General features: G+C 57.6%; 1 protein-coding gene across 1 annotated transcript; it reads left to right on the top strand.

Moving 5' to 3' along the window:
* Positions 1 to 855: 855 nt before the first annotated feature.
* NXPH4 (neurexophilin 4) lies at positions 856 to 13,838 on the top strand. Its single transcript, XM_031940174.1, is given in 3 exon segments — positions 856 to 4,405; positions 12,983 to 13,653; positions 13,655 to 13,838. Coding segments are annotated over 3 exon segments (912 nt in total). The 5' UTR covers positions 856 to 4,348.
* Positions 13,839 to 14,703: the final 865 nt, after the last annotated feature.

The following is a 14,703-nucleotide window of genomic DNA, read 5'->3' as shown; positions in this document are numbered from 1 at the left end:
TAGTTTTAGATCTAAAAAGGAACCATAGAGACATCCGATCCAACTCCATCTTATGGGGAAAGAAGCTTAGAATTGAAAGGTTTTAGAGTGGAAGGGACCGCCAAGTCCAATCTCCTTAACTTTCCAGAGCCAGAACCCTTTTCTTGGTACTGTGCTCCCATGATACAATCTCCTTCTCACATTCTCCCTTGAATAACTGTTATTTGTGTGGTTTTTGTATTACCTCCCACTGGACCATAAGCTTGTTGAGAACAAGTACCGTCTGCTCGCCTCATCTTAAATTGTTCTGAGCCACTACCTGGCCATCTATTTCGTTGGGGAGGTGAGCTCCCTGACCAAAACTATATTCCCCACAAAGAGAAATCCCACCTTGATAAATGAATTCCTTTGGAGTGTGGAAGATTCTCCCCCCCTTTAAAAAACCCACAAGGACCTTTTAAATAGAATACCCATATATTTGTACTGTGTGACTTTGAGCAAGTCATTTTTCTTGTGCCTTAGTTTTCTCATCAAGGGTAAAAGTCCATATTTCTCTGTCTCAAAAGGTTACTATGAAGAACCACTGCCTATAAAGGATTTCATGTTCAAGGGCTATATAAATGCAACCCATTTTGGGGCCTGGCGTGAGGAAGTACCATCAAAACCTCTTGGAAATCATATAGTCCCTGGTTTATGGGAAGCCACGAAGAAGGCCCCCGGGGAGCGGGGCCTAGGACAGCCCTCCCGGAGCTGAGGAGGGACCCCTGAGCAGCTGCCCGGACTGGACGGAGGAAAGGAGCTGCCAGAAACAAAGGCCTACTATTCCGCAATCACCCGTGGCCTTCTGGTCCAGCCTCACCCTTTAGCAGCGGCAGGGGGTGCGAGCAAGGGAAGGCCAGCGCCTGCCCGGGGTCGCGCTGCTCATGGGCGGAGCCCAGAAAACGGGACCAGGATGCACGTGTCCTGAGCCTTCCCGGACCAGGAGACGAGACTGGGACGCGCGGAAGCCCCTCAAGCGGCCCGGGACCCAGGCTCCCCGGAGGCTGACACCGGCGGGGCTCCTGCCGGGAGCCCCTTTCTACCCTTGCGGGAGCCCGGCTCCCTACAGGCCTTCACAGGGCTCGCTCCCGCAGGGCCTCCAAGCCGCGTTCCCCCGCATAGCTCCCCGACGCGGGCCAGCTACCGGGACTCCCCGCCGCCTCCCCAGCCTGCTTCCGCGTCCCCGAAAGGCTGACCCCTAGGGGGGTAACTCAGTGTTTGCAGAAAGGAGAGATCCTCCTTGATCCACGCTTAACCACCCAAAGGCAGGCTCTTGAAGCGCCGCCTAGTGGTCGATACGGAGCCCACAGACTTGGGGCTCTCAGGGACGCGGCGCCCGGCACACCCCCGCCTCCTACGCAGACCAGGGGAGTCGCTCTCAGGGCGGCCGCCAGGTGGCGTCCGCATTGTCTCCACAACGTCCTAGGCTGGAAGCCCGGTACCCCCGCCGCCGCCCACTGCCCTTTCTCCAGCCCTGCCCCGCTTAGCCAACTCCTCTTCCCAGCACCTGCTCACACAGAACGTGTGTTCGGTCCCCACCTGGGGCCCGTCCCGCGCCCCGCCCCCGCCCCGCGGCCTCCCCCGCCTCCCCTCCCGCCCCCTTCCGGACAGTCCCAGGAACAGCTTCCCGCCCCCGCGTCCGCACTCCGGTGTCCAGCGGGCCCCCCAGACCGCGCTCAGGGCTCTTGCAGGCCAGATTCCCCGAGTGGAGGGGGTGGGGCTGGCCGGCTTGGCAGCCCCTTCCAGCTGCCACCGCGTTTGCCAGCCCTCACGATGCCAGCCGCACACCTGGTACCCGGCCCCGGGGAGCCGCCTGATTCTCTGCCTGTCTCGCTACACGAAGCTACCAGGCAATTTGGAGGGAGGGGGAGGGGAAAGGGGAAAGACAGGGGCTGTATATACTAGCCCTTGAGGCGCAGCCCTGACTCCCCTTCAACATCCGGGGCTCCCTCCTCCCCCACCCACAAACACACACACACGCACTCCGTCTGGGTCCGAGGAAGTACTTCTGAGCGGAGACGGCGAAGCTCTCTATTCTATTCACTGCCCCAAACCAGAGAAGGCGAAGGACAAGAAAGAGGCAGAAAGAGGAAGGAGAGAAGGTGAGAAAGGAGGAACAACTAAGACTGGAGCCCGAGCCAAAGAGGAACACCCTGGGATAGAGCTCCGGATGGCGGAGAGCCTCAGGAACCCGGGTTTACTTGGAGAAAGCCATTTCAGAGAGACTGGAGACTTTTCCTGATGGGTGGGCGGATGGAGGCAGGGGAATGGACGGGATGACTTCCATCCTCTAGAGACTGCCCCTAGTGGCCACCGGGAGCCTTACTGCCCCCCACGAACCCCTGGGGGAGGCAGCTGGGCGCCGGACGCCCCATGTGACCTGGGCTCTGGGGTCGGCCCGACCAGCCCAACCTGGGCCGCACCCTCCAGCGCAGGCACAGACCTGTGTGCTCCCAGTCCCTGCCTCTGCCCAGCCTGGGTCCTCTCCATTTCCTGCCGCGGCCGGCCCCCTAGAGTAGGCAGACAGGCCGGTCTCGGGCGTCCGTCTCTGTCTGTCGCCGTCTCGGGCTCGGTCATACCTCAGCCTCAGTGCGTAGCAACAGCTGACAGCTGGCGACACCGCGGGCAGAGAAGAGAAAGGCTGGGTCGGGGGAGGGGAGACAGCCGGGGGCAGAGATACAGACAGGGACAGTCAGGCGCTTGACGAGCAGCAGAAGTGGAGGAGAGGCTGAGACCGCACTCCGAGGGGAGGTTAGGTTTGAGGGAGGCTTTCCCAAACAATTGGGGAGATCTGGTATGAGAAGCGGCACTTGAAGATCTGGGGGGGGGTTTCTCCTGCACTGTCAGAAGGGGGGGGTCCAGGAAGCTGGAAACTGGGAGAACCGAGTAGGAATTTGGGGCTCTAGAGGTCCTTATGGAGTGGAATCAGGAATCCCAGCTAATTATGCCCTGGGGTCCTGCAACCTGGGACCGGGCTCTTGGAAAGGGAAGGAACCAGGGGATTGAGAAGGGCCTGCGTCGGAGGAAGTAATGGGACAGGCTCTGGCACCTGCCCGGGCTGGTGGGAGGGGGGCCTCAGGCGACGGTGGCGGCTATGTCGCTGACGGGGATGGATGAGGGCCCGGTGGCTCATTCGGCCAGGAGATGAGAATCATTGATCACGGGCGGAAACCCCGTCACGTTTGTCAATAGGACTGACAAACGGCTCGGGCAGGGTCAGACACCCCCCCCCCCAGTTCTGCCCCCGAGGACTAGGCCTATCCTCCTTCTCCAGACGTCTCCCTTCCCCCATCTAGTCCTCCAGCCTTCACCCCTCCAAAGTCCCTCACTCTCTCTCGGCTCCACTCCACCAGCCACACGCACCCCTTTAAAAGGCTTTTGCCCACCCACCCCTCCCAGTGCCTCCGCTCGTGTCCTGACTCCTTGCCCTAGATCCCATCCTAACCCTGCCACTCCTCTGGCCCCAGTTCAGCTCCAAGCTCTTTCTCTGAGGACACTTCCAATCACTTCGCGCTCCCCATTTTAAAACTGGCTAATCTCAATCTGGACCCCTCCCTCCTAAAGTGCCTAGAACGACCGCCACCTCCCGGATCCTTGCCCCTAGCCCATCTAAGGCACCTGATGGGAGCCCTTAATGCCCGTCTTCTGTTTTCCTAAAGCCCGCCTCCCCCGCGATAAGACACAACTCCCTCCAGAAGCTCCGTGGACACCCCTTTGCCAAGCACAAAAAGCCCCGGTCCTTCTGCAAGCCTGCTGTTTCAGTGTGCTCAGAATCAGTCCCATAACCCCAACTCTCGCGGCTAGGCGCCCTAGACTTCGCTCCTTCCTTCCTTCAAGAAAAGGAGATATCAAGGGGCGACAGCTCCTACCCTAGCTGCTAGGGCCCGAGACAGGGGGGCGTGGTCCTATTGGGAGGGGGCGTGGTCCTCGCGAGTGGCCTTGGGGCGTGGTTTCCAGACAGAGGAGGGGTGAAAGTCACCTTCTCTCGTCACCCCCCCTCCCCGCGTTCTGCGGGGAGGGGGAGGTGGGGTGTGGAGGGCGCGGCCCGGGATTGGTGGGACCCAGAGTCCCGCCCCCCCCGCCCGGGTGCCAGACTGAACTTTCTCCCCCCGCCCTCTCCACCCCCCCCCTTCGTTCTCCCCCCAATCTCTTTCCTTCTCTCTCCTGCGCTCAGTTCCCCAGGTCCATCGCTCAGCTCCTCTCCTCTTTTCCTCTCCTTCCCTGTCTTCCTTCGTCCCTAGTCCCCGGCGCCCACACCTGGGGACTATCCCCCTGTGGTGCCTGCCTACCTCTCCCCAGCCCTTGCTCCCCACCCCTGAGCCCCGGGAAGATGCGGCTGTTCCCTGGATGGCTGGCCCTGCTCCTCAGTCCCTGGTTCCTGCGGAAGGTAGGGGGGGCGGGGGCTCTGGGAGTAGGGGGCGGGGAAAAGGGCTGGGGACCCAGGAGTCTGGGCCTCCAGGGCCCTGGGGGAATGCTAAGCGTCAGGGGGACTGTCTCGGACTCCTGGGTCCACGGGTTAGAACTGGTAGGGTCGAGGGGAGATTCCTCTGCGCCGCTCCGGTCCCCTTTACCCCCATCCCCCATCCCGGCGGGATCTAACTTTGCGCGGCATCTGGGAGCCTAGGGGAGTGGGGTAATGTGGGCGGCGGGTTGACAAAAAGACCCCGGTACCCCTGGACCCGCGCTTTCTTTAGAACAAGTTTATGCAGGCGGGGGCAAGGGAGAAGGGTCAGGCCCCGAGTGCTGCTCCAGAAAAGGGCGAAGGGAGCGGGTCAGAGACACAACTCGAATGTGTGAGAGACAACGGTGAGACAGAGTCAGCATCTCCCAGTCCCTGCCTCCCGGTATCCTTCCAGTCGCTCTCCCTCTCCTTCGGCTTCGCTGTCTCGCCGTGTCCATTTCTCCTCTTCCTCTTTCATGCACATTTTTGGGTTGTATCACTGTGTGTGTGTATCCTTATCTGCACACACACACACACACACACTCTAACACACACACAATGTCATAGACACAGAGCCTCCTATGCTTGCAAGCTCACACACAATTCACACCGGCACACCACCTCACAGGTTGACGGAGATTCCCATTCCCTGCCTTCCTGGGGGGGAGGGAGGGGGGAGCAACATGTCCCCTGCCATTCAGTTACAGAAGCCTGACAGCTGTAGCTTCCACCTTAGCCCCCAGTGTGAGCACAAGTGTGGGGTGTGTGCTGGGTGAGTGTGTCCTTGTGTAAAAGTGCATTTGTGTGTTGGTGCACTTGTGTGTGTTTGTGAACAGAAGTGTTTCTTGACCAAGTCCCCAAGGCTGGTAGATGCAGTGTGTAAATGGATGTATGCATTGGTGTGTGATGTATAAACATACAATCCCTGCTAGGTAAGTGTGTTCACTGGAGTATTTCTGCACCATGTTTATCTATGTATCTGTGTGTTCTGTGTGTAAATGCACATATGTGTGTGTCTATAGCTGGAGATTTAAGGGACATTCTGAGTCCTCTCTGACCTGCCCCATTGCCACAGGGTTAGGGTTGGAGTGGGAATGGAGCTGCTGCACCCCCCCCCAGCTTCCCTTGCCCCCAATGTGGTCTTTTCCTTCTAATCAGTTGCAGCCCTCCACACAGCTGTTGATGGCCTCATGTTAGGAAGAGGCAAGGAAGATAAAGGGAGGAACCTTCCTTGGGGAAGACTGGAATTTCTCTTGGGGTGTTTAATCTATTTGAGAACAGAATCTGGAATGATCATGGGATTAAGGGGAGTTCATCACCCCCCAATTCTTATGACCCCTCTTATCCTCGTAGCTTCCCTTTCAGCCGACCCAGTGCCAGGGGCTAGGTCCATTAAGTATCCAAAATCCCAGGCATTCAAATTTCTAGCTCCCTCAGACTGTTTGACCTTGGGGGGGGGGGGGAGAGGCTGAAAGGTGACTAAGGGATGAGTTAAATTTCTAATGCTGCCACAGTCATCCCCTTTTTCTCTTTCCCTCCCCCCCCCCATCACAGATTCCAGGAGGAAAAAGGGGCAGCTAAATAGAGGACAGGCAGTGGGAGACTATCTTCACCACCATCTTCGGGCTTCATCTTGCCAGGTCCCAGGTTCAGAGAATCAGGGAAGGGCTTTTGGGTTGCCTGGGACCCTACTAAAATCATAATTATCATAATATTTGGGGATCATACCTCTGACAAACAAGCCCACCAAGCTGGAATTTAGGTTCACCAAGGAGTGATGGGGACTCCTAACTAGAGCTTTGGATTCTCTGGTCCCAGATGCTGATCAGCTTTCCACCTCTTTCCTGCTCTCCCCCTCCACCACCTCCAGCTCTTTTCTCCCTTAACCAAACTCCCCCAGCTGACCAAGCTGGTTTAATTTCCTTGCCCCCTGAAGGGAAATGAAACATCTGGCAGAGACTTGGGGAGAGTGAGTGAAAATGATTGTGTGTGCACTGCGCACGGTGAATCTGTGTATATCCATACATGTGAATGTATGCACCTATGGGACTGAAGATATGTGTGTATCTATGTCCAAATGTATTTATCTCCGTGTGTACCTGTGTGTCTGAGTAATCTGGATCTGTATGTCTGTATTTCTCTGTGTGTGTGTGTATGTGTACCTACGTCTAAGTATGGGTCTGTGGTGTGAGCTAGCTTGTGTTTAAAGTATATTTGAGAATCTGGGTAGTTGCCAGATATGTGTCAGAGTGTGTATCCATGCCTAAATGCCCTTGGGTTGTTTTTTTAAGGGGGGAAGGAGGGGGTGAAGCATGGTTCATATGCTGGAATAGCAGGGATGAACTGTCTGGGGAATATTCACCTCCTCAACACCCACAAAACCATCCTATCAACCTGCCATCCTTGGCCTATTAAACCCCAACCTTCCTCCTTATCTTTATTGCTCTTTTCTTCTTTCTCCTCTCCCCCTTATCTCCTGTCTAACCCAGCTTTCTTTTTTCCATCCATCTCATACACCTCCTTTATCTCTCTCTTATCTCTCCTTATCCATCTTTCTTTCTGCTATCCATTTCTCTAACCACCTATCTTTGCAGTTACTGTCTCTCATGGTTTCCTCCTCCCCCTTCTATCTCTCTCCAAATCTGTTTGTTTTTCTTACTCTCTCGCTTCCTATTTATCTCTAAATATATTTGATGTCTCTGCCTAGTTTTTTTCCTGCCTTTTTCTATCTCTGTATGTCTGCCTCTCTCAGTCTCTGAACGTCTCTTTCCCTCCCCATGCAAATGAAGCCGCTTCGAGAAGAAGCCCACCCGCCAAGAACTGGGGCGGGGCAGGATCAATACTAACTAATCACTAATCACTAATTACTAATTAGCTTCTGGCGCGGAGTAGAAGCTTTCTGGGACTCTCCAGCTTGGGAGCAGAGAGTGGGATGGGGAGTGGGAAGAAGGTGCATTTAGGCAAAACCCAGGAGTCCCAGCCTGAGGGAGATGTGTCCCGATACTCCCTGGGCGCCGCCCCCCCCTCCAACGGCCGAGCTTCCCGCTTTCTTCCACCCCTCACGGTCCCCTACTAATCTCTGGCTCGGCCACTTAGACACGCGTAGCCCGGCCTTGAGAAGGGAGCAGCGCACAGGGATTTGGGGTAATCTGGGGCCGCAGCTGGGGCCAGGTCGGCGGGGAGGGAAGCGAGATGGGCAGCGGCTGGGTTCAGTGGTCGCCCTACGACCAGAGCTTCTGAAAACATCGCGGCTTATAACCGGGAAGGGAAGGAGGGGAACTGAAATAAGGAGGTGAGGGAGTCGGGAGAGAGCTGAATAACAAATAGAAATAATGAGGGATAGCAGAATAGAGGGGGCAGAGAGATACAGCTAGATATAATGGGGACAGAAAAGAATAAGTAGCAGAAGAGCAGGGTAACGGAAGAAAAAGCGAGGGAAAAGAGCGGGATAACGGGGATCAGAGGGGTGATAGCGAGGAATGGAGCTTGTTAAGAGGGTTTGGTTGTGGGGGAGAATGTGATCAAGGGCTGTGGAAATTGATGAGTCTTTTCCCCTCTCCAGTCCCCTCCTTTCTCCCTCCTCCTAACACCTTCCTCCCCCACTCCCACCCCGCCTCACCGGCCTCCGGCTCCTGCTTCGGGAAATTACATCCCTGCCCCCCGCCCCCCCTCAGCCCCGCGCCCCGGAGCCAGCGCCTTTATAGACACATTTATTGCAATAATAAAGTGAGGCGCGGGGCTGGGGAGGGGGGCAGGGGAGGGGGGCGGACCGCTCCCGGGGGGCACCCGCTCCGAGAAGCAAGGAAATAAAATATAAAATAAAATCAAAATTCAGATAGCAGTGAGCCCTGCGCTGCGGCCCGGGAGACGGGCTGGGGGGAAGGGAAAGGGGGGTAGACGCTAAGAGAGGACCTTTCAGCTCTGCAGTCCTGTGCCCTTCCTTTTTTCTCACCCCTATCCCAACCCTGAGCCTCTCCCAAGGTCACAAGGAGGCAAGAGTCATGACCTCTGGAACGCCTTACAACCCTAAGCTTTCTATCTGCCCTTGCAAAATGGGGTAATGGGTTAGCGATCTGTGACCACCGGCAACAACCACCTCAGATCTCTGCTCGGTTCTGGAGGCTAAGGGGAGAGGTCTCCCAGTGTATGGGGATATAGGCTGGAATGGCCCCATAGGTGAGGAGAGCAACAGGGAAAAGAGTAAAAGAGCCTTCTTTGAAGCTTCTGGCAAAAATAGAGATGCTGGGGTCGGACTCTTTTCTTCCACCCACACAGTGATTCGTGATCCCCTCTCTTTCCTTCTGCAGCCCTGGCATAGCCCACTTAACCCTCCTAGCCCACCCTGTGTAATTAGAATGAGAATCCTCCTTCAGGACACCCCCACTCCTAATAGCATATAACCCTCTGACACTGACACCAGTTATCCTGATTGTCCTGTCTTAGTAGGGCCTTAGAGGATGGAGAATGATGTGTATATGCTCATAGCTTGTCTCCTTCCTCCTGGTCCCTAAACCACTGCCCTAAGATACCAGAGCGACCAACTGTGGGATGGCTACTTTCCCAGCGCTTCTCAGCTGATCTCGCCTAGGGACAAGGTGGGGGCAGGAAGGGGGGGGATCCCTGCAATGCGGCTGGGGGGGCATTGAGTTCTCCAAAGGCCCTCACAACCACCTTTTCCCAAATAAGCCTACTCTTTTCCCATTCCAGACTTAGCCCCTTGACTAGCTGTCTGTGTACCCATTTACAAAGATCTGTGAAGGGTTTGAGGGCAATAGCTAGAAAAGGGACCCCGGGACCCGCTCATCTGCCCCTTTGGCTCCGATAGACAGCAAAATTAGAGTTCTCCCCCCACACTACCAACCTCCTCTACCCATTCTCTTCACCTTCTTTTTGTAATGGAGGAAGACTAGTGGGGGAGGAGTACTTGGTGGGGCTCCCCCCTCTGCAATGCCCTGGGTCCCCCCAAGCTTCTCTAATATCCCAGGCTTTATCATCCCGCTTCTTTCCCAATTAATATGCCTTCCTAATGCTTTTCTGTAACCCCTTTCCCCCTTACATTCAATTGCTCACATTCGGGGGCTGAAAGAGGTGAAATGAAAAGGTCCTCTTTCTTCCTCCATCCAGTACTTCCTCAGTATACCGCTTCAGCTTGTAATACTTCTCCTCTCCCCACCCCCACCGGCCCAAGGCTGTGAGATTCTGGTAAAAACAAGCTTTTCTTCCCTTTTCCTTTCCCGCTCCCCCCCCCCCAACCCTGTGCTGTCAACCACGCTCGCCTCTCCCCTCTGCAAATGTCACCGTGCCCAATTAGCTTAATTAAACCGAAGCTTCGGTGAATGTTCTCCCCCCTCTGCCAGTCCCCCACTTGCCTCCCCCATTTAGACACTTCTGAACAAACTGCCCCATCCCCACTTCCACAAGCGAAAGGAGCCCTAGTCCTCATCAGAAAGCTAAGTAGGCCCAAAGGTATCAGCAGGAGCTTCTGGGATCCAGACATACCTGGTTCTGTTTTCTTGGATCAAACTGTGTCTCCCCCAGTCCCTAAGACAGGCAATGACATCAATACAGGGAGAGACAAGAGACAGAGGAATCAGAGACAGAAGCAAAAAAAAAAAAAAAAAAAAAAAAAAAACAGAGACTCTGACCCAGAGGCTTGGAGATTAAAAAAAAAAAAAGGGGGGGGGAGGGGGGAGAGAGGGAGGGAGAAATAGAGAAAGGAACTTAAAGACCGAGGGAAAAAAAAATATTTTATTTCACTGTATTCTCTGTTCCCATTTCTCAGTTCCTTTCCCCCATAGATATACCCCTTTCTCTGCCCAGGTCACTATCCCTTCCCCCATCCAAGGTCGGTCAGGGCACGGCGTACACACACGCACCACATATGCACACTTTCCTTTCATCTCTTCCAGACTCCTGCAGTGAATGGGAAGGGGGAGAAAGGACCAAAGCCATGGGATTTGCAGGGATCAGAGAAGGCGAGACAGCAATTTGTCTGGGATCAGACACCCGGGGTGAGGAAGGAAGGATGGACAAGCGACTCTAAGACGCCCCCTCCCAGCTGCCTCAGGACCCCCCAGCTCCCAGTCCCTGCCCTATTTCAGCTGGGTTTGTCTCCGGGGAATTGGCAAAAAGCTGCCCGGGTTCCTTCCTAGCTGGGCTTCCTCCCTACCAGGGCTGGAAAGACCTTAGGCCAGGACTTAGATGGAAGGTGGGTGACATGGAATGCTTGGAAACCTGGAAGGGGCAAGAGGCAGGGGGAGGGAAACAGGGAAGGGCTCGGAGTGGGTGAGGGAAAGAAACGTAGCTTCCCTAGAAAAGAGATTCAGTCGGACCCGAGGCAGGCTCTTCGGTCGCGGGCCCAGCCGCAGCCTGGATTTCTCATCTACTGTGTGGGCAGCGGAGGGGCGGGGATGAGGGGACGCTTGGTTTCTTCTCCGCAGGGCAAAAGCACGAGCCCAGTTCGGGGCTAGCGCTCCTTTGCCTCTCCTCTTCCTAGCCTAAAGGGCTAAGCCATCCCTCGCGGGCTCACCCCGACTTCCCCGGCTGCGGGGGCTGGCTCTCCGCCCCCGACCTTATCCCGCAGACCAAAGGGCTCACGGGCTTTCCCAAGCACATACACCTCGGGTCTAATTAGTCTTAGTTGCCTCGCTCCCACCCCAGCTCGAGGCTGCTCCTTTGCTCTCCGCCTCGGCTCTCCCTTTCTTTCCCTCTTTTCCGTTACCCCGCTCAGTGCTCAGTCTCTGTCTCTCCCGCTCTCACCGCCCCTCGCCCCCCTCACCTGGGCAGGGCTGGGGGATGGGAGGGGGGGCGATAAATATGTATGATGAGCAGGCGGCGGCGGCATTAATAACCCGGGATCGCAGCGCTGCGGGGACTGAGGCGGCGGCTAGACGGAGATCCCGGCTCCTCGGCGGCTCCCCGCCCCCACGCTGAGGCTCCCGGGCCTCCGGCCCCGCACTGGAGAGCGCACTCCCACACCGCGGCTCACCCGCGGCTGTGCACCCTCCCCGCGCACCTCGGGCGCACAAGCTCAGCGCACACGCCGGCGCACGCTTCGGCCCTCGGTGCCTCACGCGGAGGGTTCGCGCCCGTGTAGACACGCGCCCTCACCCGCGCGCCGCTCCCTTCCTCCTCCCGCTCCCGCAGCCTCCCGGCATCTCCATATTTCTTCCCTCTCCTCTGCTCCTTCATTCCCCGCACCCTCTTCTCCCGCGCCCCCCTCCGCCTCCGCCCCCGGATAATTGATGGCCCGGGCTTGGCCCGGCCGCTCCCGCCTCTCGATCCATCTTGTACTCGCGCCAGCGCTGTCTCCCCAGATCGGCCGCCACCTGAGACACGGAGAGACAGGCGGGAGGAGAGAGGCAGGCGGGGGGCCAGGGAGGCGGGGGGCCAGCTAGGTGGCGGCCGCCGCAGGGCTGCGCCGGGCCCCCTCCCCCCTGCTCTCCACGTCCCTCGGGGGCAGAGAGGGTTCCTCACCGGCCCGCCCCGACGGGGACTGGCTGCGGGGCCCTCGTCCGGGGCACAGCCGGGGCTGCGGGGGCCTCGTCCGGGGCACAGCCGGGGCTGCGGGGGCCTCGTCCGGGGCACAGCCGGGGCTGCGGGGGCCTCGTCCGGGGCACAGCCGGCGTCGGGGCTCGGACTTCGAAGTCTGGCCGCTCGGCCACAACCCGCTCCCCGGGGCAACCTTCGGAGGACTGCCTGCGGCCGGCTTCAATCCCTTGCTCCGCAGCGCCCCCCTCTGACGGGGAAGAAAAGTACAGCGGGCCGCGGAAGGGGGGGGGAGCACGGAGCAGCGGGACAAGACGGCTGAGCCCCGCCTCTTTTCTGCTCCCCCCCCTCCGGGGTCGGCGTTGGCTCAGCCCCATCTGGCCCGGTCCCGAGTTGCTGAGTCGCAGTTTCCCGCCTCAGTCCCCCGAGACTGCCTCCAGATTTTGATAGATCGCTGCCCCCCTACCCTGATTAATGAACAGACACGGGGGCCACAGATGGAGCTGACCGAGCCAGGCGGCTTGCCTCGCTCCCCCCTCCCCGCCCTGTTTAACTTTCTCCCCGCAAACCCGAGGAGCCTGGTCCTCTTCCGAAAAAGGGAAAGGACAAAAGGGTAAGGACGGGGATGCAGAAGCGGGTAACAGGTTCCAAACAGGGTGTGAGACAAAGGGGAAATAGTGTATCTTTGGCTCCTTCTCCGACGGTTCCCAGAAAGAGAAGGGGCAGGAGCAGGGGAAGGGGATCCTGACTACCTTCCCACCTCTCTCTCTCTCTCTCTCTCTCTGTCCTCTTTTGGCCTCTCTCTTTCCTCTCTCTCTCCTCTTCCTCCGCCTCTCTTTGTCTCTCTCTCTCTCTCCTCTCTCTTCCTCTCCTCTCCTGTCTCTCCTCTCGGCCTCTCTCTCTGTTCTCCTCGCCCTCTGTCTCTCTGTCTCTCTCTCTCTTCTTCTCTCTCTGGCCTCCTCTCTGTCTCTCTCCCCTCTGTCTCTCTTTCTTCTCTCTGGCTCTCTCTGTCTCTCTGTCTCTCCCACTCCTCAGGCCTCCAGCGCACAACTGCCGGTGTCCCGGACCCCGCGTTACCTGGAGCTGCGTCCTGCTGGAGCTGGGACAAGCTCCTCAGGCCGCCTCTTTCCGGCCCCGCGTTCCTCTGAAGGCTACGGCGCTGCCGACACCTGGAACTGGGCCTGGCCAACTAATTATACCGGGGCCGGGGCTGGGGGACCCGGAGGGGCCGGGGCAGGCTTAGCACCCCCCGCACAACGCACCAAGAGGAAGCCTTCAGTCAAAGCATCCCGAGCGAAGAAGATCTTCGGTTGGGGGGACTTCTATTTCCGGGTGCACACCCTCAAGTTCTCTCTGCTAGTGACTGGCAAGATAGTGGACCACGTCAACGGCACTTTCAGCGTTTACTTCCGGCACAATTCCTCCAGCCTGGGCAACCTAAGCGTCAGTATAGTGCCACCGTCAAAGCTTGTGGAGTTTGGGGGGGTCCTGCTCACCGGGCCGTCACCGCACCCTCTGCAGTCCACTCTGGCCCTGGAGGGAGCGGCCCTCCCTGGGCTGGGGTCTCCCCTGGGGGTGCCTTCGGGGGGGTCACTAGGGATGCCGTCGGGGGGAGCCCTGGGAGGGGCCCTCGGGTCTGGGGTCCTGGGGAGCCCAGTCCCGGGCCAGGGTCGGGCCTTCAATTGCCACTGGGTGAAGACGAATCAGGCGGAAGCCCGCCCCTTGCCTGTACGACCCATCGCAAGTGTGCTTCACGGAGCACACCCAGAGCCAGGCCGCGTGGCTCTGCGCCAAGCCCTTCAAAGTCATCTGCATCTTCGTCTCCTTCCTCAGCTTTGACTACAAACTGGTAGAAGGGGCCCGGCCCAACTTAAGCGGCACCCCCGGATAACAGTTCCCAGCTTCCCAGCATTGTTCTTCCCTCAAACCGAATCCTCCCGTAAATGAGGGTGTCGGGGTGCCCCTCATCCCAGATATATTCCCACCTCCCCTCTGTCCCGGGATCTCATCAGATGAGGACGACATCTGGGCAGGCAGGGAAGCCTGGGTGCCACCTGCCCCAGGGTGAGGGAGGAGGGGGCTTTCATTTGGGGGGAAGGGCAGGGGGAACTCCCACAGGAGTCCTCACCCATCTCTCCTTCCCTATAGATCACCTCTCTTTTCCTTCACCCTCTTAAGATTTTTCCTTCCACCTTGGAAAAAGTGTTGCTACCCAGGACTCCGGACACTTCACCTTAGCTCTGTCCTCTTCCTGTCCGTCTTCCTTCTCAGACCCCAGGCCCTCCTTCCCAATCACTTTCACCTTCCCCAGGGGGAGGAGGAGAGAAGAAAAGGGGAAGTAGTTCAAGGAGGATTTCTATTCTCCTTGCCTTAGGCTTTAGAACCTCCAAAGCCAGGGCTGGTCAACAGCTCCTCCCCCAACACCTTCTAACCTAGCTCCCTATAAATCCAGTCCACTACCCCAAGATATTTATACTCCAGTTCTCTTCTAGTAATTCCTGGCCACTTATAATCCTGGCCTACCCTTGTAATGTCTAGCCCCCACCTTTACTATGCCTGATCCCTTATGATACCCATTCACCTCTCGTGAGCACCCAAGACCCTAGCTGGGGCAGGAGAAAAGTTAGAGCTGAAAGGATGGGGAGCTGCTCGTCCCCTGCTGACCTTCCTCAATGGGCAGTGGTATCCAGCCCTATTCTGCTTCTCCTTCTTGCTGCTTCTTCTTTTTCTATGCCTCTCCCACCCCCAAGTCAGAT

The sequence above is a fragment of the Sarcophilus harrisii genome, chromosome 5, assembly GCF_902635505.1.
Source record: "Sarcophilus harrisii chromosome 5, mSarHar1.11, whole genome shotgun sequence".
Lineage (NCBI taxonomy): Eukaryota > Metazoa > Chordata > Mammalia > Dasyuromorphia > Dasyuridae > Sarcophilus > Sarcophilus harrisii.
This window is presented reverse-complemented; position numbering and strand designations above follow the sequence as displayed.